Here is a 27,843-nt window from a genome sequence, read left to right on the forward strand (position 1 = left end):
GCGCGAGGGGCGGGACCGGGGGCGGGGCCACACGGCCGCCGGTCTCCCTGCGGCCCCGCCCCCCGGGCGCCGCTCCATCCCCTTTTCCCGCCGCTCCTCGCGCTGCTGGAGCCGCCTCAGTGCGGGCGGCGCGGGCGGACCCGCTGGATCATGGCTGAGGTGAGTTCCTGCGCCCCTGCCCCCTTACTGCTGCCTTTCTGCCGGCTTCCTGCCGAGTGTTCTTTCTCCAGCCGCCGTCCGCGGCCGCTTGGGGCTGGTGGGATGGTTGGCCAGGCCCTGCCGTACAGGTGAGGGTCTGGGACCCCGGCCTTTCCCTTCCTTTCACGGCCTTCCTGTGCCTTCTTTCCTTTCAGCAGCGACTGGACAAGGCGGCGCTGATAAGCGAGACCCGGCGGCGTTTCGAGGCTGAGTACCTGCCAGGTGAGCTGGGAGCGCTGGGTGCGGGCTCTGGGGCTTGTCTCCTGTCGCTTTTCCTCTCGGGGGCCAGGTATCCCGCTTTCCTAAGTCTGGGAGTGTCTGTGCCTTTTCTCAGAATCGACTGGGTCAGAAAAGGCCTCCGAGATTATCGGGGCCAACCTGTGACTGAACACCTGTCAGCCAGCTCACGGCGCTGAGTGCCACATCCAGTCTCTCCTTAAACACCTTTAGGGACGGCGACTCTGCCAGCTCCCTGGGCAGCCCGTTCAAATATATAATCAGTCTTTGTGTAAAGAATCTCTTCCTGATGCCCAGCCTGAATTTCCCCCGGTGCACTTAGGGTGTCCGAAGCCATGGAAGGGTGCGATGCACAGCGGGTTTCTGTGCTGGCTTTGGGTGCTCTGTCTGCAGGAGGTGTTGGGGCAAAGCTCTCGGTCCTTTTCTCTTGCAGGTGCGTTTGGTTGGCTGGAGAGTGTGGCTGGGGCATTGCTGTGCTTGGTGTTCTTTGGATATAAAACATGCCAGGGAAGGGGAAAGGGTGGCATTCTGACCTCATGACGTTGTCAAAGGAAGAGTTGTTTTTCTGGAGTAACTTGCACTTGAAATCACGCAGGCCATAATTAAGATCATGCTGCACGTCCAACTTGGTTCTTAAGTGCAGGTGTGTTTAAATTTGTAAATGAAGGCCTGGGGATGCTTAGGGGAGAGGGAAGACTGGGGTAAGCCTAGAGTGGTTTCCTTTCATTTCAAGGTTGATTTGCATTGCTTGCGTTGGAAGAATGTAGAGTATGCTAACAATTGCAGTAAACAGTATGTTTCATTGAGATTATCTAGAGACTTTCTACTAAAAACATGCTTCTATGAAATCATTATTGCAAATACAGTAGAAGTCTAGTAGTTGTGTTGCCTGCATCTCCTTTAATATCAGCCTCAGTTCTGCAAATAAATGCCTCACTTGGATGTTTCTGCTGAAAATTATTGAGATTACCTTGCTATCTATCATTTTATTGTAAGGGCTACATGCTTCTTCATTGACTTCGTTGTAGTAGGCTGGAACATGCTTTCAGAAAACTTTGAAGGTCTTGAGGGTGGTACAACTTTATCTTGTATGTTTACTCTGCTAACTTTCATAAAGGAGACTACTTTGGCCTTGGTCAGAAATGACCTTTATTCCTGGTGAAAAAATTTATTAGCAAGTCTTGAGGTAGAGTGAGCTTATTTTACCTTTTGATATTTGTAAGTGAATAAATATACCTTTGTAAAGCTCAGGCTTGAGTGAGTGGATGTTCATCTTAAATTCTAAATTTTTCTGCCTTTTAATGTTTTCAAGTAGAGTATATTTTCATATGGTAGATGATTCAGCTTCTTTTGTATTCTATTATCCCAGAGTCACACTCGTAAATAATTATTTCCGAAGGCCTAGGACTGCCCTGGGACAATGGTTGTGGAAAAGGGGTGTTACTCTTTCAGTTGATCTATCGCTTAAAATCTTGAAATTCCTCAAGTTTGTCTAGTTGTAACAATGTCTCTGTTGGGCTGGTTGATACAGCCATTAAAATAACTGAATACTGTTGCAAGGTAAACTGTAATCCTGTTTGCAGTATTTGGAACACTTTTTGTCAGTAAGCCCATTTTTGGGTCATGGTTTCAGGCTCTTGGCCCTTTCAAGAAAATAGGATTAAGACTTTTTTAACTTTGTGTTCCTAAGACTCTGCCACAAACTTAGGAATGCCACAAGCAAATTAATGTTCTCATGACTGCAATCAAGAGTGAAAAACACAGGATTTTAATTTTGTACTGGTCTATTAGCCTTTAATGTGTGTGTTCTAAAATGTATTCTTTTATGCTTCTGAATCAAAGGAATATGGGGCTGCATGTATGCAGACACCCTCAAACCTGGGACTTTGGGGTGTAAAGGTACAAATGATTGCTTCATACCCAGGAATTTTAGTCTGCTTTCAAAACTAAGGACAATGTCCGGCTACACTGAGAAGCTGATCCTTCGTGTAAAATTTAGTGTTGTCATAGAATTGTGGGCCTCTACAGAGCAAACTTTATTCCATGTACAGGTGAACTGCAGGTGTTAAAGTTGGAGAAAACTTTTCAGGCAATGAGGAAAACAGTGTAACTGGTTATTTTAGAAACACGGTGGTTCTGATCAGAGATGAAGTGGTTCTTCTGTATTCTGTAACTCATAGTTACTGGTTTCCCTCCTGCCCCTCCTCATGCTGGAATAATTGGTAATGCTCAAAAATCCTGTGATGCCTTACAGTAATGTTTACTTTTGTTATGAAATGAAAACTTAGAGGATCTTTGAAATCCTACTTTTTCATTGAAATTATTTATTGGCAGATTACAATCTTTAGCTTAAAGTAGAATCTACAAAAATAGATAGCTGATTCCAAAAAGTCTAATATTCCAACATGCATTATTATTATTAGCTGTGGTCTTGATAATTTTCAAGGTTGGGTGGCAAAAGTTCTGCTCAGCAATTGAAAGCACCATAAATCTTGGTTTTCTTTAAATTATATACTTGTTTGTATGACCAAATCAGAAAATGCTTTAGATTGTCAGATACACTGTGAAAGTGTCAGAGAACTTTACTGGTTAATTTTCCCAAAGTTTGCAAGAGAACTTTCTTGCTGAAATTGTTCTGCTAGTTTGGCCATTGAAGTGGCCAAACTGGAAGGAAAGCTTGGCCATTGTTGGATTTCTCTGAAAAGCAGTATTTATTGTTAACTGAAATCTTGTGGTGGTTTTTTTTCTTCAGTTAGCTTTCTAGCTGGGTTCTAAAGACAACTTCAGTTTTTGTGAGGAATGTATGTCCCCATAACGAAACACTTGTATTTAAAAGGTTTATTTCCAGTAGAGGTCCTGTTAGTCCAATAGACTAGTCTGATGTGGTAGGCAGACAGCACTTTGTCTTCACTGGTTTTAGGCCTAATTTTTGTTTTGCCTGTTTGGATTCTTTGAGAGTGTTGGTGATGTAAATGATTTAACTGATGAAAGGAACAATGAAAACAAAAGCTTTTTTCTTTTATAGCACTGACTGGCACTAACAATGATTTCTAGCAAACAAACATGTCTTTTTCTATAGTGAATTTTTATTCCTTAGAGGATTTCTAAAATTAGCTTTTATTTCTGGGCTATTACTTTCTATTTTAATGTTACAGTGGAAATTATTTACAATAAAGTCTTGTTAGACATTTTCAGTAAACTAGCTTTCTTCACATTTCCTTTTGTATATTAACTGTTTCTAATTGCCTGTTATTTCCTGGCCTTCCCCATTTACATCCTTTTCCTTTCTCCTTTAGGCAAATCTTAATTTTCAAAAAAGATTTTGCAAGAGAGGTTTCCCATCCTTCCAATATAAATGATTAAATTTCACCATGACCTTCTTTAACCCTGTAGCAAAAGTGTTTTGTTAATCATATGGGCTAATTTCAAATAAATCTTTCAACATATGGGACACCCTTAAAAATCAGTGATAAGACTACTGTAGAAGGCTCATAAAGTAATATTTTTCATACCTGCAAACAAAACATGACTCATGTTGTGAAAAGTCTCTTTTCCCTGGTTCTTGGCTTTCAGGCTGAGACTGGTGAAAGGATAAGATGGGAAACATACTTTCATAAAAATCTCTGTAACATTAATGATTGAGCTTTTTATTGAAAGTAGTCTTTTTTTGTCACTGACAGTGTTCAGCTTTGCTAAAAGTTTGTTTCCCTCAGTTTGTGGAGGCAGATACTTTGTCTATTGCTGCTTGAGGTTATTGAAATACATCCTTGTTAGATGGAAATAGTGTTGGGTTTTTTCTTCATCCCTGTCCCTTTATGTCTACTGACCTTCTTAAATTGTTTCTAGTCTTGTTGATTTTCTCATCTAGCCACTGAAGGCACATAACTGAGTTGTTACAGTACTTAGCTTAATGTTTGGCATCAACAGCTAATTAAAAAGGATTTCCTCTTTGTAGCCAGTCAGAGAAATGATTGTGACCATTTTAGACCAGAAATTCTTGGCTGGAATAGCTTTAAGACAGTAGTTAAATTGAGTCTCTTTGTGTAGTGTAACACTTGACATACTCTTCTAAGTTGCTTTTTTTTCTCTACTTTGTACAGTGAAGTTTTTGGGTTTTTCTTCGATTAAAAGATATGCAGTTGCTATCCCTACTTAGCTTGTATGTATGGCTTGTTCTGTAACACTACTTTTCTAGAGAAGTTTTTTCTGAAGGGAGGGGTCGTTCAAGTCTTTATTCTGAACTTCTCTGGATTTAGCATGTGACTTAGCTGTGCTGCCTGGTTTTGAGTCCTGTAGTTATTCTTCTATATTCCTGCTGAATAGTCTCAAATTTGGATTATTTTTCCTAAAGCATGAACACTAGAAGAAGGCACAGCAATGTTCTGGTAATCATGGAATGGGTCAGATTGGAAAGGACCATTAGTGGCTTGTCTGGTGCAGCCTGTTCAGGCAGGGTAATCCTGGAGCACAGGGCACAGGTTTGCATGCAGACAGTCCTTGGAAGACTCCACATCCTCTCTGAGCCGTCTGTTGCAGGGCTCGGTCACACACAGTGAAGAAGTTCTACCTCATACTCAGGAGGAACTTCCTGTGCATCAGTCTTTGCCACTGCCTCTTATCCTGTTGCTGGGCACCACTGAACAGGGCCCATCCTCTGACACCTCCCTGCAGATACTGACAGACATTGATTGAGGTCTCCTCTCAGTCATCTCTTCTCCAGGCTGAACTCAGCTCTCTCAGCCTGTTCTAATAAGAGAGGTGCTCCAGTCCCTTAATCATCTTTGCACTGGACCTGCTTCCGGGGCTCCTGGCATGGCAATTAGATGACATTAAAAAAAAAGAGTGACGTAAAGAGAAGGGATTTTACAATTTGTGCCTCAGAGAACTTAATGAAATCTTCTAGTGAAAGTATTGCAGTGAAATCTGTGTGTGTTTATTTTTGCGTAATTCTGCAGCTGTTTTCAGAGCTGTTCTCTGGTGTTATAGAAGATCCTTTATGTTGAAACAGTAATTAAGTGATTTAATTTCACTGAAAGCTTCTCAGCTTGAAGAAGACAGCTAATAAAAGGGCAGAACCATGGAAAGAAGTCCTCACTAAAGCAAAAATTAAAAAAGAAGGCAAGTAATAAAGTAATATAAGAAGTTACTGTTCGAACAGAACTTTGTCTTCTTCTAGTCTTTTCTCTTGACCTCAAATGCTCAATGACAAAATAAAAGTGACTTTAACCAACTATTTTCAAAATAAGGTTGAATACATGGTCAATTTTGCTTGCTCAAATTTTCGTGAAGAACTTCCAGCTAAAGGAATAAAGAGGGCTAATAATGGCCACATCTCTTTGCTGCTGTCATTCCCTTATGTGTAATTTATAATTTGGCAGATTATGCTTTTTCTTGGTTTTTTTGGATCTGAGTCTTTGTTAGTTTCTACAGTTTCCTGGGTCCATGGAAAAGTATTTCAGCATCCCAGTTTTGCCTCTTCCATGGGCTATGGAACTATTCCATGATACAGAAAGGTTTGTGTGTCTTGGACTGAGGGAGCAACCAGGTTTCCAAGCCTCTGGACTACGAAATGTTGCACAAAAGTCTGGCACTGCTGCTACACACTTGGCTTTCAGTAGCTCTTTCTGAACAGACATAGCTGGTAGTGCTGTTCCTTGTGTTACCTTTGGGGTGGGTGATGTATGTTCCAAATACCTTATGAAATTCTGTTCATTATGGACTTAATTACAGAGATGTCTCTCTTCCTGAGCTGAGGGTGTCACTAAACTTAGTGTCTTGGTGGCAGTGGCAAGTGTGAAGAAGCAAGCACCTAATTTTCCTTTGGGAAAAGCATTAGTAAATGATTACAGGTATCTAAATGGGTAGGCTTGGAGATTGTCTGAGGTAAGTTACTTCAGTTTACAGTTCCACCTGAATTTCCATATGGGTGCCCCTCAAATACTGTTTCTGTTTTGGCCTCTTTGTTGTTTTTCAGGATTTATTTAAATTGTATTGAGAACCCCAAAGGTCTTCTTTTCTTTCAACTAATTCTCATTTAATTCCATAAGTTTCTAATAATACAGTAACTGCACTCAAGTGTTCCACAAGGGATTTAAAATGAGAAACATTCTGATTATTTCAAAGCATATTTTGAAAACAAGTTTCCAGATGTCTGTAGAATTATGTGGCATGTACCAATTTGAAAAGGAATTCCTCCTCTGAAGTGACACATTTTCAATCACTAAGTTCTTAGAAGGACTCCATCAATTTTATATTACTCTGCTTTTTGTGTGTGACATAAAACACCTTTCTTTTGGATTCACATTCTCACTCTAAGTTTTACTGATTTTGTAGCAAGAATTGGATGAATCAGATACAAGTCGTACAGTACTCAGTACTGTTGTTCTGTAAGTCTTAAGCTAACCTGATTCAAATACTGGCATTCTGCAAGTGCTTATGGATGCAGAACTTGACTAGTTGTTTCCCCTGATTTTAGGGTGTATTATAGCATATATGTAAATTCAGATTATGTGTGCCTTGTTGAGAACTTAGTTACAGAGGACAGTGAAGTATACTTTTTCAACTAGCCTTCTCTGAATGCTGCTTGCTTTCCATTGATGTTGGAAATGTTTGGATTAAACATTTTCTCAGTTTCACTTTCATTTTCTTAAAATACTCAGGAAGTTAAATGTCTGTGTTTTTAAAAGCATTTTCTAAGTTCAGAGTTTGGAAAAACTTGTTAGTGGCTGAGGAATGTGTTCTGAGGTTTTTTTCCATGTGATAGTATGTCAATGGGTTTAAATTACAGTTTGATACAAGGTGCACAATTCTCTCATTTTGACAGTTGTGCTCTCAAACGGATACTGAAAGCAAAGAGAGGCTTAGAAAGGGGTGTGAAATGTTATCCTATTAGTTTTTACCAGGTGGTGGGTTTTTCTCTTTAATTACACAGTACCCTAGTCCCTTATTTATATGAGATATACATGGGACTGATCTCAGCAAAGTACGTGGCTGATTGATTAACTGCAGTCACTCATAGCTGGAAGCCAGTGCGTGTTAAACGTTATTAAACCAGGGTGAAGTGGTTAACTTGAAACTAAGTACTGTTGGCTTTTCTCAAACAAAACTTCCTAAATCATTGGGGGAACTACGAATTTCAGATGAGCAGTTGAGACTACAAAATTTCATACCCTGGATTTTTGCAATTCATCTGTGGTTCCTCCAGAGCCATAGATAAGTTAAACATTTCAGTGTGGTGCTGAGTGATCACTTCACTGGAGTTAGAATATAGGAAAACAGAAGTCCAGTGCAAGTATGGAAATGATGAGAAAAGGGACTTCAATAGTTAAAAGGATTTTAGTGGATTAAGGCTTTTGGGCAGAGAAGAAAGTAGAGGACTAAGATTAAGGAAAGTGGGATTAAATTCTAGGGTTATGTAAGGAACAAAGTAAAGTAGTGGAATGGGATCAAGGGAAGGAGAAATCTGAAGCCTAATGAAGAAGGGAACCTGGTAGATGATGTGTGTGAGAAGCAGTCAGATGTGAAAAGAAGCATTGGGGAATGCAACTGTAATTTAGTGAATGGACACATTTAAATTGATATATTCTTACAGCTACATTGACTAATTTATAACAGGAAATAGTATAAATTGAAAGACAAGTAAAATAGATCACATTTTTGTATGTAGGACAGTAAAACAACAAATATTAGCAGAATTTAATGTCTTTTTTCCTAACTTCTTCCTCAGAGTTTTGTTACTGAAATACACATTCCCAAGCCATCCCATCACAGTTCTAGATTATTGTAAATGGCTCTGGAAGTAGTTTATTGCTATTGGTGGAGTAATAGTCTTTCTAGTATGTGAAAATGAAATCTTTTATTAACAGTCTTAATTTTTTACGTGGTAATCATGAATTTAGTGAATAGCTTAAGAGCTTATTGTTTTCTAATAGTCAGCAGAGATGTCTGTCAATGTCTGTTGCTTTCAGAAGCTGGTTTCTATTATGGGCTCTTGATTTACATTCTATTTTTACCAATATCTCAGACAGAGGATCACCGATTTAAAAACTGAGCTTTTGTTTAAGCTTATCTACAGTAGAAATAGGTTCATTTAGCATCTGTGTTTCACTTTCCTGTTTAAAAGTAAAAAAACCCAGAGCAGCAGCAAGTCTTGTTTCATCTGAAGTACTTCCAGGAGCATGTAAGCCTGTTACTGTGTTGCTAATGTGATACAAGAAGCCTTGGGGGCTTTTGTGCTACCCTAGAGTTACATGTAGTTTTTATTGGGTAGAGTAACAATTTATAACACGTGTGAACGATGATTTTTTAATTTTTTTTTTTTTTTTTTTTTTTTTTTAGAAGAAAGCAAATTTGTTTAATGCAATTATGTATAGCGCATGCTCAGAACCATTAGTTTTGTATATGTTGTCAGACGTTTTATGGTCTAACATGCTGATACCTCTAAGTTTGAGAACTCAAGTGTGTGCTTGTGATGTTTAATATACGCATTCATCAATACACTGATTCTAAGACTGTATTCTAATTCATGTTAATTACAGAAAACTGGTTTTAAGAAAATTACACCTGTCCCAAATGCACCTTGTTTTTTCCTTGCATAAGGATCACAGAAAATATTTTTCTGGTGAGAGTAATCTTGTTGTGTCCCTGAATATCATTGCAGCAGATAGATGGTTTTCATTAATCATGCTGTGCTTTGTCTGCTTAAATTTGAAACTGCAAGAGAAACCCTATGTACCAAGTAGATGCTTGCAGACATACACTTGACAAATCTCTTCACGTTTTTGTAGCAAATGCTATAGACACTAACTTATTTATTTCCTAGATAAATCAGATAAATATGATTCTAGAGATGTGGAAAGACTTCAGCAAGATGATAAATGGGTTGAAAACTACTTGATTTGGCGTCATGATGTTGTGGACGATACTTTAAAGATGATTGATGAAAGCTTTCAGTGGAGGAAAGAATACACAGTTAATGGTAAGCTATGTTATACAGTGCTTTTGAAGGTGTGTGTTGCTTTCCTATTGAACTACCACTGACCTCTATATGTAGTTTCATTAAGAACCTTTTAAAGGTTTGCAAGTACCACAAAGAGCTGAGCAAGAACTTTCAGACAAGAGAAAAAGTACTGCTCTTCATGTTGACCAATAGTGTCTGTTTTGTTGTGGTTCCATATGTCTGTTGAAAGCATGTTTAAGAGGAAGGAAGGAAGGCAACTTATCTGTTGTTGTGTCTCTTTGCATCATAGAATCTGAAAAAAAAAGGGCAAATAAGAAAAAAACCCACAACAAACAGAGCTGTCTTGTTCATTGCAATAGAACTGGTCTGGTACATCAAATAAAGGAGATCTCATTTTTCTTCTGTGAAAATATTTTGAAGGTGGACTCTATCTACAGGTCTTGACACTGAATTAAATGATAGAGGATGGTGGGGAGGCTTCAAATATGAAAAAAGTATACATTTGCAGCATTTTCTTATGTAGTTTTTTTCAATTACTCTTAGTTCATAAATAGACCCTACTCTACAGCATGAAAAGAAGATAATTTGAAATCTTTATTATCTCAATATTTGCATTAGTTCAATAAACACCTTGGAAAGTGGCTTATAAAGATGTTTTGAGGGTTTTTTTTTTTGCTAGACTTTTGCTAGCAAAAGCTAACTAACTTTTGCTAACTTCTGTTAAGTTACAATGTGATTATTACAATTACTGAAATAACATTTCATTTGGTTTTGCAGACTTGTCAGAATCTGTCCTTCCAAAATGGTTATTTGAAATTGGTGCTCTCTTTCTGCATGGATATGATAAAGAGGGCTATAAGTTATGTAAGTCTATGGTCTATACAGAATAGACTTTTTTCAGTCTTTGATCATTATTTTGTTTCTACCATGTTATCATCTTGTAAAATAAGCATCTTAAGAACAGACATAGGTATATATTGGCTACTGTATTTATTTTAAAAGGTAATTGGGTAATAAATTTTTTATTTATTGTAGAATCCACTGAGTTGGAAGGAAGCCAGCAGGATGATGGAGCCCAACTCCTGACCCTGCACAGGGCAGTCTCAGAATCACAGCCTGGGCCTGACAGGAGGCCAAGCCTCTGAGAGGCTTAATGATGTGGTCACTGTCTTAAACAAGAATGTAATAGTTTAATGTATGCTCCTCGTTTGAATAAAGAGTTCTCTTAATCTTAAAAAATACAGTCTAACTTACATGCTATATTTAAAAATATTTGCTTCTTTACATGAAACAATACTTTTTACTTTAGTTTTGCAACTGGAAGTAAGAGACGTGGAGGAGAAGTCTGGTTTTTACTACAGCTTTCCAAGTTTCAGGGAGAAGAATATTAAACATATCTAAAGTTATTTTCAGGCTTGTCTACTTTGTGACTGTAAAGGTAGTAAAAATGAAAACTACTCTTTGCATTACTAGCCTGAATATTTATTTTCTCATTTATTGCATAATCAGTACTTTTTATAAAGTCTTTTACTTTGAATTATGCCTGTGGGTTTATTGTTTATTTTTGGGTTTTTTTCCCCCCCATGGAAAAACAAGTCTCTCTATGGCTTTTTTTTTTTATTCCAGAAGAATATATGCTAGGCTTTCACTTATGCAATGTTGCTCACCTCCTGGAGTATTTCATTTTAGAAATATCTGTTGCTTTTTATATAATTCTTAGTGTGTGTATAAATAGTTTTTCAAAACACATCAACTGTAGTGCTGTAGGAAACATTAATTTTACAGCAATACTTAGACTATGTGCTGAACATAATATTAGCTGAAGACCATGATATTAATTTTAAATTATGAAATGCGAGTCTAGGTAAATAGTCTTTAAATATACAAAAAGGGTTTTTCCCCTTTATTGTTTCTTCTGGGATGTAATTCTTTGTATTTTCAATTTCTAAAAAGTTACAGTAAAAAAAAGTGAGAAATATGGGGTTTGTGATGAGGTGTGCAGTTTTTCTGGCTATCCAGTGGTCACAAAATTAGGACAAATGTAAAATACAAACTCGGAGGTTTAAATACATTTCAGTGCATCCTCTATAATTATTTGCATTATGTTTTGTTTTCTTGGGTCTTTCCTTTCAATTTCTGTGTGGTTTTTTTTTTTTCCAAGTTTGGTTCAGAGTGAAACATCATACAAGAGATCCTAAACAGCAACTCGAAAAAAAGAAACTTGTTGCTTTTTGGTTAGAACATTATGCCAAGAGAGATCATGGAAAGCCCTTGACAGTGGTATTTGACATGGCTGAAACTGGAATCAGTCACATAGTAAGTATTTTTACTGTCTTGTCTTGATTGCTTTTGGAATTACTTAACCTGTGTTCCCAGAAAAAAGGAAGTCACTGTGTGGTCCTTGACACGTAAATAACAGTCCCTGAGACCAGTGATATGGTAGAGCTTTTTCCCATGACATGAGTAGTTTCCAAAATCTTTTGTTACATATTAAACTTTGTCTTCTGCAACCTGCTGAAAACTTGCTTTTAGTTTGGTGGTGGAGCTGGTCTAGATTGCGAGGTTGAGATCTTGCCTATCAGTACATATTTATTGATTTAATCTAATAACTAAAAATCTCATAGATTGCCTAAAAGTTAACAAATATAATGTATTTTTATAGAATAATTACATTTTTCTTACTGAGTGCCATGTCCTGTTATTACAAGAATGACTGACTGAAACTTGTACCTTTTGTGCTTTTTTTGTCTGGTGGTGGTATGGCAAGAATTAGTGTAAGCAAAAAACACCACCCCCAAACCCAACTCCAAAAGCTTATTTATATCTAGCATAGGCAAGATTGTTCATGTTGCATTGGGACCTTGCAGCTGTGCAGTACAGGGCCAACAGTTTAGGAGAAGGTAATTTGACAAATAAATGTGGTGTGATTCTGTTTTGCAAGGTTAGTGCTCTTACCTGTGAGAGCTGTCTGTTCATGCTCCTAAAGATAATACTGGAACCACAGTTTTATGTAACAGGAGTAAAGGATTGTAATAACTTGCTTGATGTGAAAGACTAATTTGATTTGTGGATCATATCTTGAAGCAACTTTTTTTCTCCTTTCTCTTTGAGAGACCAAATCTCAGCAAACGCTGTCTGTAACTGTCCCATTGTACAGTCTTGCTTTGTAGTTAACATGGTTATCACAGAACAGGAATTTTTTTTGATGGCTGTTTGTAGCCATGTGGAATAATTGATAAATATGTCCTAAAAGCAAAAGAACTTGGATCTATGAGTTCTTTTCCAGACCATGCCTCATTTGTTTATTCTGTTACTATGGACATCTACTTTATCACTTTTATCACTGATATACAGGAGATAATTCTGATAGCTCATGGCATGTCACAGCAGTTCAGGTAACTAGAATAGATGCAGTTATTGAGTGGTCTGTGAAATCTGCACTTCTAATTCCAGACTTTCATCAAAATAATGGATCTGTTCTTCTGCTATGTGATGGTGCTGCTTTTGGTTGGACAGCATTCTGATTAATGGAGATTCTAATCATTCAAATCTATCACTGTTAGTGCTGCTAAATTGCATTTTGTACAAGCAACAGAGTTGAGATAAATGCTTCTATTAGAGGTCACTTTCTGCCAGTGAAGATGTCAAGCTTTCAGTGAGTTTCCAGTTGCTGAAGCCACTTAAACTTCCAGGTTGTAGGTAGTCCTCTTACAAGGTGTTACTTCTTTGGGGCTTTTTTCACTCTGTCCACGAATGTTCTGTAGTGTGTTGACATCACCCTAGGACACCCTTCCCCATTCTTACTGCTATGACAGGCTTTGGATCCTCAGCCAGAAACGCTCTGTGCTATTTTTGAAAGTAGTAGTAGTGGTTGCTTCTGTTAAAAGGACTGGGGAAAGTATTCATGGCAGGCTTCCCACCTGAGTACCTTGTTGTGGTAAGGTATCTCTGACTTTATTTCTAAAATAAAGTTTCATAAAAAGCCTTCCTTGCCCTTTACTGTGTAGACAGTTCCATTATACCTGAATTTTGGAAAGGAGGCTGACTTGTACTATTTTTGTACAGTTGCTTGTTGGATGGAGGCATCCTGAAAATGGGTGGTGTAGAAGCAGCTCTTTTGAGTGCTGTTTCTGCCCACAGTTTCTCTGCATGCCACCAACTACTACCCAACCCAACAATTCTCTTCAAAGGAAAACCTTTTAATTTTTTTTTCCTTTAGAAATATAATACTGACCGCAGTAGTATATTGAACAGTATGTAGGATAATTACTGAAAGGAAATTTCAGCATATTGAGTACTCTTCCATCTGTCAATCTTCTCTAGTGCTAAAGGGTTGTTTTTCCTGTATCTTTCCTGCACATCTTAAGTCCTGTTGGTACTGTACAGTAGTTTAGATATCTTACTTATTGCATGATCAGAGGTCTATTGACTTCTTTCTTAGATTATAAGGGAAAGCGTGACAACAATGCTGCAGCAGTTTAATGGAGGAAAAATCCTTGCACTGTGTTTTGAGGATATTTGTAGTGTATATAAAATTTGAACATAGTTGACTACAATATATCAATCTTGTGCTTTTAATTAAATGCTTTAACTAAGCCTGTATTTTTTTAATGTTTTGGCTTGCTTTGAATTTATGCTGTGATTTTTTTTTTTATTTAGGACTTGGATTTTGTCCGGTTTATTGTCAACTGTTTTACAGATTATTACCCAAACTTCCTCAGTAAGTATTGTATATTAAATATTAAGCATTGTAGACTTGTGTAACTAGCATTTCAAAACATAATAGGAGATGGGGAAAGATAAAGGGGTTTTTTTCATGTGTTTTCTGGGGTAACTTCATGAAACATGTGAATGTTAGAGTTAGGATATTCTTCTCCTTAAATCAATATAACTTTGTTTTTGTGAATAAACTTTACTTTCATCAAAAATCAACTGTCTTTCTGTGAAGTAATGTTTATTACTAACTAACAGTTTTACTACGTTTATACATAGTAAGAAGTATTTGTAAGCATAAAATAGAAAGGAATTGACTTGTTTTCCTTTGCTACTTGTTACATGGGTAGAAGCTTTACAAACTTTCATGACAGTTTATATCCTTTAGGAGTCTTCAGGGGTCAAAGAATGAATGGCTCTAGAAATTTATGGGGAGCAGTGGGTTTATTCTGAAAATTATTTGTTCAGAAAAGGCATTTTTTGTGTGCACACTCAGAAAACCCTGCATACTTGCCTGCTAATTTTTTTATGCATAGGCAAGTACTACATAGTTTATGCTAGCTCATCTTAAATATGTTGTAAATTTTAGGTGAAAATGTCTGTGAATGTTGAAGTTGCATACAGTAGCTGCTTAAACTGAATATTAGATGCTGGTTTGCTGATTAAAGTTCAAAGCTTTGATCAAATATCAAACTTATAGGAAAGTGCAACATTGGCTTTTGTACTTTGACATTGAAGAGGAAAAAATTTGGACACGAGTATTTTCAAATTTCTATGGTTAAATAATGACTATTTGGAAAAAATAGATATACAAGACTTATTTGTTTCTTTGTGAAGTAGGGGGTGATGAATATACTTGTTAAACTTTCTTCTGTTCAGTAGCTGCTTTTCTAGGTCAGATTGAGATCCTGCTTTTCTTTGCTTTATTTGTGAGATAAGTTATTAGTAACAATATGTCAGATAAGTAATGCCTCAGGAAGTACATAAACAATGTATAACTTGGAATTTTCTTATCTATTTTCCAAGAAATCAGCTAATGTTTCTAAATAGCAATAAGCTTGTATAAAATTGCTTTTATAGGGAGGTGAACGTGGAGGTTTGCAAAAGTGAATTTACTTTTTGCATGAATGTTATTGCTGTACTTGCTCTTAAATAGAGAAATACCTAGCACTTGGTATTCATATTTTTTTCTTCTTTTCAGCAAAGATAGTAATATTTGAAATGCCATGGATAATGAATGGTAAGCTTTTGATTTTTTTGTTTTCTTTTTGAATTGTGGTAACTTAAAATTTGGTGGCATAAATAAGAAGCATTTTTCTACAGATGATAGATTCACCTGTAGATACAGATGAATAATGGAGTTTGTTAAACATGCATCTTAAAATCTGTCAGTTTAAAGGTTGCATACTTTTTATTTTTCCTTTTATCATTGTATTTTGGATCGTACTTTACGTGAAGTACGTCTGTATTCATCCTGTTGTTTTCAAAGGTTAGGAGACTTTGATAAGTATTCTTTGAATGCTTCTAACTAGAATCCTTTCAAGAATCCCATCATTAGCAGTGATGGTGACTTAGAACCAGCTCAAAAGTAGAATACACAGTTTTAGATAGATGCCTGACACTGGATGTGTTATATTTGTTCTGATATGGGTACTTCAATAATTATCTGTAATTATAATGCACAGGGTAAATACTCTAGTCCTCTATTGTTGCCATATGAATACGTATTTTTTAATTGGTTTTATATTTTCCTGCATATTCATGTTTTACTGTCACTGAAGTAACAATGGTCTCTGTAAATGCTTCATAGGTATAAACAAATATCCTTTAAATCAGCAAAACATTTCAGCAAGGAAGAGTGTATACTTATCTTCCTCAAGCTCCCTCACTCAGATATGGAAACAATTGGTTTTACCCCCTCAGTAGTTCAAGGGCTAAATTCCAAGATGATAGAGTTGTCAGTTATTAAATCAAAGATACTCTTTCCATTTTCTCTGTAAATCATACCTTTTTTGCTTTGCTCATTCCAGTTATAACAGGTACTTTCAGAGCAGGTTATGCAATATCTTGAGGGATGTAAGATCTACTAATTCACTAAAAAAAACCGACAAAAACAACATTACAACACTTCTTTCCTGTTAATTCAAGTATACCTTTGTTTTGTCTTGTTTTTTGAAGCTGCTTTTAAAATTGTGAAGGGTTGGCTTGGCCCAGATGCAATAAGCATGTTAAAGTTCACAAACAAGAATGACGTGCAGGAATACATCAGTGGAGAGTATCTGCCACCTCACATGGGTGGAACTGTAAGTATAAAATTTCACGTTCCTGGTGTGATAGATTGAGACACCTATATAAATTCCATGTGTGGGGTTGAGGGTGGGAGATTTCTTGAAATTGTGTTGCCAATGATAATTTCAAAATCCCAATACTATAAAATAGGTTAGCTTCACAAGAATTTGATATCTGCATTCTTAAGTACATTCTTAACTACAGAACTGTTTTTTCTGAATCATTCATCCCCTTATAAGTCGCTGGAAACCACTTAGTTTTTCAGACCTTCAGGAAAAATTGAGTATCGTTGCCCCTGTACTTTTTTTCTTCCCTGATGAATTAGAGATGTTGTTTGTTTATGAAACAAGTTATATGAACAGAAAGTAGGTTTCATGGTCCTCTGAGAGTTCCAGTCCTGCTCCAAAGCTATGATTCACTAAAGACACTAAAGATTGTAACTATTTTTCCTTTGCCGTCTCTAGGGCTGCATTTTAAGACATGGCTGTAGAAGATTCTTTTCAAAGAATATAGTAGAGCTCCAAAGTGGTACAAACAGCATCAGTTTAACAGAACCAGAATCCAGTTCTAGTGCAATCTAAAGAGTGAAACAGCACAAGCATCTTGCACAACAGGTTTCACTTTTCACAAGGCTAGTACATCAGTGTTGCATAATCTTTAAAATAAATTCTCAGAAAAATTATGCTTTAAAATGTCAATAGGCCATTTATGGTAGTATTGTTGGAGTCCATCTCTGACAATGTGCAGAAAAGGATGTTTGTGTTTCAGCAGTAATAGGGAAGGACATGTTCCTTTGTGTATGAATTCAGGGCAGGTTATTGTGGCCAGAACATAAGAAACTTGTTTGGGCAACATAAAAGAATGTTACCTGGATTTTCATTTGTCTGAGATTAGCAACTTTTAAAAAGTGCATGTGACTCTTGAAGAAAAGATAGCCTTTTTCTCCATGGAAAATTGCTGCCCCAGCTCCCAGTTTCACGTAAGAAGTTTCTCATATGGAAGAAAGCTGAAATTGCTGCACCGCAGGAGTGAGCATTGAGGGAGGGACTGCTGATGTCTGAAGTGCTTCAGTAGGGGATTGCAGGTTGTTTAGCAGTGGTTCTGGGCCTGGCTCCTGTGGTCTTGTCCTGTTGTTGCAATAGAGGGGCAAGTTTTTTTTCCTCATTGAAGCTGAGTGTTTCCCATCTGCTTTATAGACTATCTTACCTAATAGTTCACTATGTCTTTAAAGAAAGAATTTGTGGTTTTGCTAAATATTATCCTGAAGCATTTGATGGAACATGCAGTCTTAGAGTTACCTGTAATGCTGCCTTGGGCCTGAAAGGTCTCCTGGCTGCTTAGTGATTGTTGATCTGGCTGGCTCCATACTGCCCATCTTCTGAGGGCATTAACAAGTTTCAGAATTGTGGAGGCAGCTTATCCAAATCATATGTCTGAGGTAAAAAGTTTCAGTGACAGAAATAAAATAGTAGAACAATAATAAACTTGCCTGACAAAGACTCCAGAGGTTTTGACAATTTCAGAAAAACATATCTCTGCATATTAAGAGCCCTATATTTTGAACCAGCACATACTTGGTCTAACTGCTGAGTTTCACTTGATGGGTGTTTTGAGCTTTTAACCTCAGAAGTGTCATAATTTGGAAGAATTGTTAGCAAATACCAAGACTCCAAAATTGTGCTCTCAGTCTTTCTTCCCAAGATTTTTTTCAGTGTATACAGTAAAGCAAAATCTTTGCATCTCTGATAGCAGGGAGTTTTTCACTGACCAAACAGTCAACTTAATGCCCTTTCTCAGAATTTAACTTTTCTTGATGTGATTAACCTTGACTTCTCTTGAGGCAGCTAACTAGAGTACAATTCACTATTATTAGTATTAGGCCTGACAATACATGCAGTATTTGACTTGTGTAATCTGCACAAATTGATTTCTCTCAAGTGTTTGTTGGGTTTTTTTTGCCTTCTTCAGAATCTCTTTGTCATCTTTGACATCCACACATTTAGTTACAGATCGTCATATTTGCAACGAGCATAATGCCAGTGCATATCTGTGCATCCTTTGCTGTGTCCCCTGCTAGGATCCAACTTCGAAGAGCCAGGTCTTGCCAGTTGTAAATAACTGGTGGAGCAGTTCATTTGGCAGGTTAATTCAGGGATATACCTAGATTCCTCTGCACTTAGGTTCTTTGTATTCCAGAAGAATGTTAGAGACTAGTTCTGGAAGTAATGAAAAAGATCCATAGAATTAATACTGGAGTTAGTGATTACTTTGCTTAACTAAGAGAACTGTTCTCTGTCTCTGTTGGAAGCCTCCAAGTTTCAATGTCTCAGTGAAGTTATTTTGAAGCATTTTTTAAGTCTGTCTCAGGGTCACTCAAAAGATGAATCAGAAACTTTCCATAGCTTTAAAATCCTTTGATTGACTCTCAGCCAGCTGTGAAAACAGGACTATTACATGCTTGATTTTAGACAACTAGTGGGCAAAGGTGTCTCCAGAGTACCAAAAGTATTAAAACTAATTATGGAAAACAGAAACTTGGGTTTTGCAGGACTTTGGAACATGAATTTGGTCTAAGTTCCATTTGAGTCCTCATCAGTCTGACTGTGGCTGTTACTGTATTGCTAATCCATACACGCCATACCATGTATGTGGCTTTGAGTTGTTCTTGTCCATAGTGCACAGAAGTAATTTTCTTTATAGCAGGTTTATTTTGGAGAGCTTGTCAAAATTACCCAAGGCAGATCTAGGAGCAAGCTAATGCTAGCCAGCCTGGAAAATCAGGGTTGGGTGCTCAAGAGCTACTTGGTAATAGTTTTCATTTAGTAATAAATGTATACTAACTCAGTGTTTTCTGGCTTTCCTATCTATTGTATCACACATTCTGCCATTTCCAGCTGTTTGAACAGTCCTGTTTAAGGCATATGCATTTCTGACTGGGCAGGGAGATTTGCTGTCTCTTCAGTAATATTTTCTGCAAGACTGATGTACATACAGAGTACAGTGTACACTTTGATGTAACACATGTAGGGTTTTGATTTGTTATTTTGCCCAGTCCTCCTTTCTCAGAAGATGGATTTAAAAAGGATGAATTGATCAAGATTCTCTGAGCTGGTGCCAATATTGAACAATGTGTGCAACTGCTGTGCTCTTCACCTGGGTATCTAAGTTGATAGCACTCAGGTTTTCTTGGAAGTACCTTTTGTAGGTCAGTGGCCTGAAGTTAAGACATGCAAGCTTGCATATGGCTTCATGTACATGTTATCTTAGAAAATATCTCTGCTGGAATTAAACCACCTCTACAGAAACTGCCAAAACCAGTAGTATGAATTCTCTAGATTTGCTATAAAAGAGCTATAAGTCTATAGAATGGATGTATCAGGCATTGAATAAATCTGTCTTGTTTACCTGGCTGACGTTTTTTACCCTGTTAATAGATATACCCATGCCACTGAAACTTAAGCATTGTGACTGTGAAGTGTGGGACTTTGAGTTGTCTCACTGATGAGCTTCTGTTCAGCTCTTGAAGCTATCCAGTAGCATGGATTAACAAGGCCAAGTAAGGTGTGCAGCAAAATTAATTTTCCTCCTTAATTAAGGTCACTTCGTAATATGCCCTTCATCCTATGCTGGAATGGAGTGACAGGGCTTTGTTGGTTTGTATAAGGGGAACCTGGATATTTCTGTCCAATGTGGGATGTCAGTATTCTGTAAGATTATTGTAATATTTCTAGCAGACTGGAGTCTTTTCTTCTAATAGTGATTTAGTCTGTAACTGATACTTAAAGCTTGTTCTTCAGGCCCTTAATAGGATATTGTTTGAGCCAGGGTTTCATTCACCTAGAGGTCTTTGACTGTTCCTACAACCTGAAGAGTAGGTGAGATTTAGACCTTGATTATAGATGAGCAGGAAATATGCTGTTTTGTTTGTGCTTTCTTTAAATGGTTCCATCTAAAACTTTCCCCTTTTAATCTTTCTTAACATCACATTATTTCTTGTTTTGAGAAAATGTACTTGCTTATGGAGAGCTCTCTTGAAACACCTTTTTGTAGCTCCCTGCTGAGGGAGACATAATTTGGGAGGCAAGGGCATTGCTCCATTCTGCCTCACAGGAGTCAAAGCTGTGTTGTTTTTCTCCATTGGAAAAGCTGACAGACTAGTTCAGTTTATTTGATGCTTAAAACCACTTGAAAATGTGGTAGGAACAGAGATTCCCCATTCAAACACTGCCTCTAACATTACATGTAATAAAATGATTTGGAGAATGTTAAGAGAATTTCTAGTTAGCAAAAATTGGTTTTTACTTATCTTCAATGGAAAAAGTACCTTTATTGTAGTCATTGGGAACTTAAGTATCGTGCTACTGCATTACTCTTAAATAAGGTCTTTAGTCCTTGGAATGCCAAATCAATTTAGAGGCCCGAATTGCAGGATATGCTAAAGGTCCACACTTTTGTCTTAAACTTGAGGGATTATTTGGGGGTTTTTTATGGTTTTCGGGTTTAAAAAAACAGGCCATTATGAAACTAGCATACAAGGAACAAGTGATGTTTTTCATCACTTTTGAAATATTTTTAGAAATAGCTGTCATAAGTTTTAAACCACATTTTTGAGAACTAAGAAGAGAACTTCAGCACTAAGACTCTAAATGCTGATCCTTGATAGACCAGCTTCTGCAGTTCTGCTGTGAATATAAAGAAAAGTTACAGTTTACTGGCTTCATTGGATGACTGTATTTCTTTGTCTATTGATGATAAAATAGAAACTCTTGGTGTCAGCTTTCTGTACAGGGGTGCAACTTGAAATGGATAAATGAAACATAAAAGGAGTGTGAAACAAGGAACAATGACAGTATTTCCATTTAAAAAAACCCTAGAGAAGGCACTTCTAATCCACTCAAATAACTCATCTTTTATAAATCTCCCTATCTTTCAGGATTCTTTCAAGTACAGTTATCCTCCATTGGTTGATGATGATTTTCAAACTCCTTTATGTGAAAATGGGCCCATTACAAGTGAAGATGAGCATGAAAGTAAAGAAGAGATAGATGCAGACACCAAGGAGGCTGGGGAGCTGAATGAAGCACAAAACCTTAATCAGAAAAAGGTATCTAAGTGAAGATTTAGGCAAGACTAGCTAGACGATTAAAAGGGGGACAAGAGGCATATAATTTTGGTTACTTGTCTTTCTGTTGTATTATTTTTAAATAGTTTTTCTGTCTTCTAATTTAGCAAAAGAACACAGGAAAACTGAAAGATTATAGTTGTAGTTTCAACCTTGACTCTTGGTCTGTTAAGACAAATTTCATGCTTCACAATACATAAAATGTGCAGCAAGTATTGAGTCTATCTTTTGGAATGTAGTGAATTGTGCAGTAAAAGGAAAAAGGTTTTTGTATTTTGTTTTCAAAGGTTTTCTTTCTAGTTGGTTTCTTTTTAATCTTGGGATAAATAGTGGTGACCATTTTGAAATAGATCTAGTTTTCTCTGATGCTTAAAACAGTATGTACATGAAAAAATATTAGGCTAAATATTTATGCACTACTGGATGTAAATTTGTTTTCTTAAATTATTGATAAAATCTCAATATATAAATATTTTCATTTGTTCTCAGGAGAAATTGTATTCCTACTCCATCAATCATGTTTTGCAACATAATCTTCCTGCAGTGTTGTTTATCCAGAAATAAAGGCATTGTTTTACATGAGTTCATATGACGTGATATTTAGGAATATGCAGTGATAGTAACTGGGGATACTGCTTTTGAAAATAGTAGAAAAAAATTGAATTTTACTATTCTATTACCATAATATTAATATTGGAATATTACTTGCAAAACTTTTGTTTAATGGAATAGAATGCAATTTTGTTTACTCTTCCAGGTTTGTCAGAATAATTTGAAATGTGCAGCTCACAAAGTAGTCTAGCTGTTATTTGCAACTTAGCCAGCTTTTCAAAAAAAAAAATAATTTCACTGACCTTAAGGTCAAAAGGAAGCATTACATAACCATGGTTAGACTCAGTATCTTGTTTTGCTTGGGGCACATTTTGCAAGCTATGATTCCCATAAACAGAAACATGGAGAATTTCTGCTCAATGTGTGAGTTGATTTTGGTGCTTAATAAGCCTCAGTATTTGTTGGCTTTTAATTTGCTTGGATGACTTAGCTTTCTACTTAAGGTATTTTAAATTTTAAATTTTTTTACTCTTGAAATACCATAAAGCATATAACTGTTTTCACTTTTATTCAGTGTAACCAAGGTGCTACTCAATTTTTTTTCAGTATAAGGAATCATGAGGGATAAACTTGGTTAGTAAGTGCCTATCCTGTAGGTGCTTCCACTTTTGTGTTCTACAGTAATATTTTTTTCTGGCATTTTATGTAGAATAAAGCCTAAGATATAACTAGTGCAGTGTGTTTACACACCAACCTTTTTCTACCACTTTTATATAAGTATATAAAATAGTTGCTGTGTGGGTTCTTTTTTATACAGCCTATTTCATACAAAGTTTTGTATACCTTTCATTCCCATACTTCAAATTTGCATGAACTGAATTCTCTTCATGTCTTTTCTCTGTATTAAAAGTGGAATAAGAAAGGAGGCTAAGCCAACTCTTGAGCCAGCTGATCTGGAATCATGATGTCACTAATTCTTTCAGTCTTCTGTACCCCCCAGCACCTGCCTGTTTTGCATGTATTTTCCTAATGTTATAGAAGAAAACCCTCAGAACCTAAGATGTGCCTGCAGTTTTGAAAGCACCAATTCAATCAGCATTATTTCTTTTATGTTCTGCAATACTTCAGAGTTTCATCTAAGAGCAATGAAGATATGTTTAGCTACCCTGCAATGCAATGAAGTGTGGAATTGGTACTGTGCTGTCTGTTATAGTGGTACAGTGATTGTATTGGGGCATCTATTTTAATTTTAATTTGCAATGGATAAATAATACCAGTGCTTTATAATCTTAGGTATTTGAAGTGCTATAACTTAGTATGTCTGGAATTTTCAAAAATCAACCTGAACATCAGGAAAATACTTGGGGAAAAAAACAAAGCAGAAGTTTTGCTTCATACCTGTTTAATGTGTTATGTAACTTCTGTAGTAAATAATTTTATTCAGTGGACTTCAAGCGCCTTCAGGAAATGAATATATATAAAGCTTGGTCTATAATGTGTAAACTGTTGAAATAAGCCTCATCATATTCTTTGAAATGCCTGCATGATTCTGTAACATGTAACTTAGGTTTCTAGTTAATCATTATAACTATCATTTTTACTCAGATGAATTCTATAGAACAAATTTCCAAATCAGAGGAAACTGACAAAACAGAGGTCAAACCAAAAAATGCAAAGAAAGCATTAACTACTTTTAAAGGACCTTTATTACATATCAGGTAATAAAAATTTTCTTTAATTTTCTTTTTACAATGTGCCTTGGACACTTGAGTACTGAACTAGTTGGTTTTCAAAATAAACTTTTTTCAGACTATTAGAGGAAAACAAATTATAAACAACTTTTAAAGAAGGATTTTTACAAAGCTCCAAGAGTTTTTCTGGTTTTAAAAGTTTTTAGTGCATTTTTCTGGTGTCACCAAAGATTGGCATACTTTTTGTACAACTAGGTGTATATTCCACAGAATTGTAGAAGTGTTTTGTTGATATTGAGAAACCATCTAAGTTAAGCCTGTCCTTATTTTAATCAGAGCAGTGGTTTGTTTTTTCTTGAGCCACTGAAATTAAACAGTGTTATTTCAAGACAGTTTTCACTGTTAAATTTTGCTTAAATTCTTTTGGCTTATGATGGTATAAATGTATACTAATTGTTTCCACCAGTTAAACTTAATGAATGACTCCAATTTATTTTGTGTGGAAAGGGCTCTATAATGACATATTTACCCAGAAGGTTTTGTCATCCAAGATACTACATCTTGCAGTTATTTTTATCACTGAACTAGAATAAAGAAATCAATTAGCCAATATCACCTTTTCTTATCACTGCCTTTTAGGTTAAGATGCTTGTTTAGAATTTGATTTAGATGTTAACTTTTATTTTCACTTTCAGTTTGCTATTAGATGAATGAAGAAAATATCTAATTTTTAGGTAATTTCATAGCTAACTTTTTAAAGTGCTGTAATGAATTAGTTTTGGAATGAATTTGAATAATGACATGCTCATTAGCATAAATAATTTGTATGTGTAAAATTTTCCTAATTTTGAAATGAAAAGCCTCCTCTGTGTAGCCTTAGTTTCTTGTATGGCAAGACAAAGGCTTAGACTGCAGAATTGTGATTATAAAAGAATGCTGAACATTTTCTGTGACAATCACAAATGCTAAATGTATTTTTTCAACCACTTTTTAATTAAAAAAAGAAAGGGGCACAAGTCACAAATAGGCAACAACAAAAAAAACCCAAACAAACAGAAACACCACCAGCATCCCCAGAAACATCTTTTTCTCTCTTAAAATACTTCAAGCTGTTGTGGAATAGACGTAACTTACATGGACTGGAACACATGGAAAAGTAAACTTAGTCGAGGATAGATGTGTTAATACTTGTAGTCTTGCTGTCATGGAAAATAAAATACTGGTGTCTCCATTGTCCTTGCTGTTTGTTTTGTTTTTAAAGAAAAATCCTGAGTGCAGCTCTTGCTCTTCATTAATGGTCTCCCTCTGTAGAAGCTAGAACTAGTTTCATTTTCTTCCACTAATTCTCAGGCCATTGAACTGAAAGTGATTGAACCAATAATCTATTCTGCCATTCATAACCAGTTGTAGTCACCTATCACAGAGACTGTAAGCTGTGTCACCATGGTTAACTTGCATCCTTGCTCATCTCCCAGCATTGCCCTGTGAGGGGAGCAGCCTGGAGCCTCAGCAGGCAGCTCTGGCACCATAAAGTCATGGACCAAAGCTGGGTCCCTGTGCTCTTTTGTTTCTTGTATTTTTAGTCATGCTCATGAGTCAGCTGTCTCCCGCCTTTAAACCACAATTGTATTTTCCTTGTATACCTTACAATGAAAGGCTGCCTCTGCCCTTCCTCCTCAATAAATGAATTTATTTGGTCAGACAAAAAGCAGCAGTTTCCTTGCACTGTCTGGTGGAAGACCAGCTCGTGATCTGTTGCGGTACGAGAATTTCTAGTACAAGCTGGTTATGTCACACACATCAAAGTAAAGCAATTCCTGCATCTGTAAATATTAAAAAGCTTGGGCATTTGTTTAAGCAATCCACCCTTCTACTAGCTACATGCCACCTTCCCCCAGTGCTGTGGAACTTGATTTCACAGACAAGAGCATACAGCTGTGGTTTATTTTTTTTTCCTTTGCTCAATGGCCAGAGTTGGTAGAACAAGAAAGATGAGGCTCTGGCAGAATGTTCCTTCCCTTGATCATGTCTGTGGCTTGTTTTGAGCTGATTAGTGTTATCTTGTTTCATTTATGGTTCATCTTGCAATTGCTGTTATGTACAGCTACAGTAGTGCAGCATTAGGATAGCTAAGCTATGTTAGCTACAATCCTTCCCTTCCCTACCACTGGCTACTTAAAATGACAATTTGGAAATGAAAGAATACTGAGAAGAGGAGAGAATTGCCCAATGAAGCTGTTTTAAACCCATCACTTTTTTGGTTTCTATCTTACTTGGCACACTTCCTTATCACCACCACAGAAGTAGTCTTGTCATGTGGGCTGACTAATGCAATGTAAAACATCAGCACCCCAACATCACAGTCACCACCAGAATCTGCTTCCAGCATGGGCGTTCACGCCTGCCCTATGCCACCAATGGGTTTTCTTCTCAGCTCATACAAAAGAAGGAAGGATTAGTACCATAAAAGAAAGTCTTTCGAGGAGGAGGTCAAATTAACATGAAATTGGCATTCCAAAAAGAGGACATGGGAAAAAAAAATCACGTGTTTTGAAAAGCAATATGCAGTTTAGTAGTACAGAGTAGAATGGCAGTTCTTTGTGTGCTCCTCATGTGACATAATGAAAGAAAAGTTCTTCACTTGCTACTCAAGTTTCCTTTCAACTTGTATTATATGAGCATGCCCTCCCTACCTTTTACCTACCACTGCTCATTTGAATGCTTATCCAAAATCAGTTGTGTTAGTTTGATGTGGTTTAAAATATCTCATGCATGACTCTCTTAATTGCACAAGAATATTAAAAACAAGCAATAACTTTATTTATGCATGTGGTACCACAAGTATGTGAAGACTGACTCATAAGTACAAGTGAATTCAGCTGTCGTGGTTGAAATGATTGTGGATGTCTGCCTTCTCTAATGTGTGTACATGACAAGGATAGAGATTCAAGGTGGAAATTACTCCCTGTTTGTGACACTTTCTATTCCTTAACACGAGCATAAGTTAAAGTCAGTGATGCTTTCCCTTAACACACTGCCCAAAGATGCAGTAGCTGACTCTATCTGTTGGCTGTTCCTGCTGTCACAGATGGCAGAAGTCAAGGGCAGTAATCAGCTGAGGCAGCCAGTTCTGCTTGTCATGAGTCAACCCTGAGCTTCACTACAAAGTTTCTGCTTTTTGTTTTCATAGCTTTTTTTGATGAAAATCTGTTTATGCTGATTGTAGCTGCAGGGTAGAAAGTATTTTATTTTCCTGGAGGTGTGGTCAAGTTTTTTCTATGATCTATTGTAAAGATAATTTGCATAAACTAATTATTTTTAAATTTCCTATTAGCCCAGCAGAAGAGCTATATTTTGGATCCAAGGAAACTGGAGAGAAAAAATGTTTGATAGTTCTCACAAACGTCACTAAAAATGTAGTGGCTTTTAAAGTAAGTGTTTTTTGTGTGACCTGGTTTACTGTGTAACTTTTTCTTGTTTTCTGTAAGGAGGAAGGATACTATCCATTTTACAGACAAAATTTTTTATTGTGTAATGACGTCTGAGGCAGATCAAAGAAATCTTCTGGCTGAATTTATTTATGCCTACGATATACCACCTCAAAGGGGATAACTAGTATTACAAATCTTTGGAGCACTGACTAAAAAAGAGCTAAAGTTATGGTTAGTTTTTTAGTGAGAGTAATACTTCTTGAAAAAGAAAGGCTTAAGCATTGGAAAGTCATTTTTTTAGAATGTTTATTTTAAAATATTGGCCGGAAACAAGTTACTAATGTTCCAAAATGATGCAGATCCATCTGGAAATGCACCATCAAAGGAATTAGTAGTTATATTTGCTTCAGAAATATGGAGCTGCATCTTTGTGGGCTTTTCCCCATCTTTTGCATTCTCTGCATATTAAAATAACTTAAAGTTTTCATATTTTTGTGTTTATCATAACATGTTCTTGGCTGGTTTTAAATATGTATGGAAAAGAAAAATAGCAAATCCGAGAAAACAAAGCATAAACGCAGTTGGGAGGGAGGAAAAAGGAATATGCAAGAGTCCTATTATGGCTACTAAACTATGTATTTTAGGCACTTG

At 36.6% G+C, this 27,843-nt stretch overlaps 1 protein-coding gene across 1 annotated transcript in view; it reads left to right on the top strand.

Annotated features, from left to right (window-relative positions):
* The first annotated feature begins 75 nt into the window (after positions 1-75).
* Positions 76-27,843, top strand: part of MOSPD2 (motile sperm domain containing 2) — a 32,567-nt gene continuing 4,799 nt past the window's right edge. The window contains exons 1-11 of the mRNA XM_014875865.2: positions 76-159; positions 354-420; positions 9,257-9,412; positions 10,172-10,258; positions 11,556-11,710; positions 14,054-14,114; positions 15,309-15,347; positions 16,286-16,410; positions 21,330-21,500; positions 23,676-23,788; positions 27,096-27,192. Coding sequence (XP_014731351.2) covers positions 151-159; positions 354-420; positions 9,257-9,412; positions 10,172-10,258; positions 11,556-11,710; positions 14,054-14,114; positions 15,309-15,347; positions 16,286-16,410; positions 21,330-21,500; positions 23,676-23,788; positions 27,096-27,192 — 1,080 coding nt within the window. The 5' untranslated portion in view covers positions 76-150. The remainder of the gene's footprint in view (positions 160-353; positions 421-9,256; positions 9,413-10,171; positions 10,259-11,555; positions 11,711-14,053; positions 14,115-15,308; positions 15,348-16,285; positions 16,411-21,329; positions 21,501-23,675; positions 23,789-27,095; positions 27,193-27,843) is intronic.

The sequence above is a fragment of the Sturnus vulgaris genome, chromosome 2, assembly GCF_052056855.1.
Source record: "Sturnus vulgaris isolate bStuVul1 chromosome 2, bStuVul1.hap1, whole genome shotgun sequence".
Taxonomy (NCBI): Eukaryota; Metazoa; Chordata; class Aves; order Passeriformes; family Sturnidae; genus Sturnus; species Sturnus vulgaris.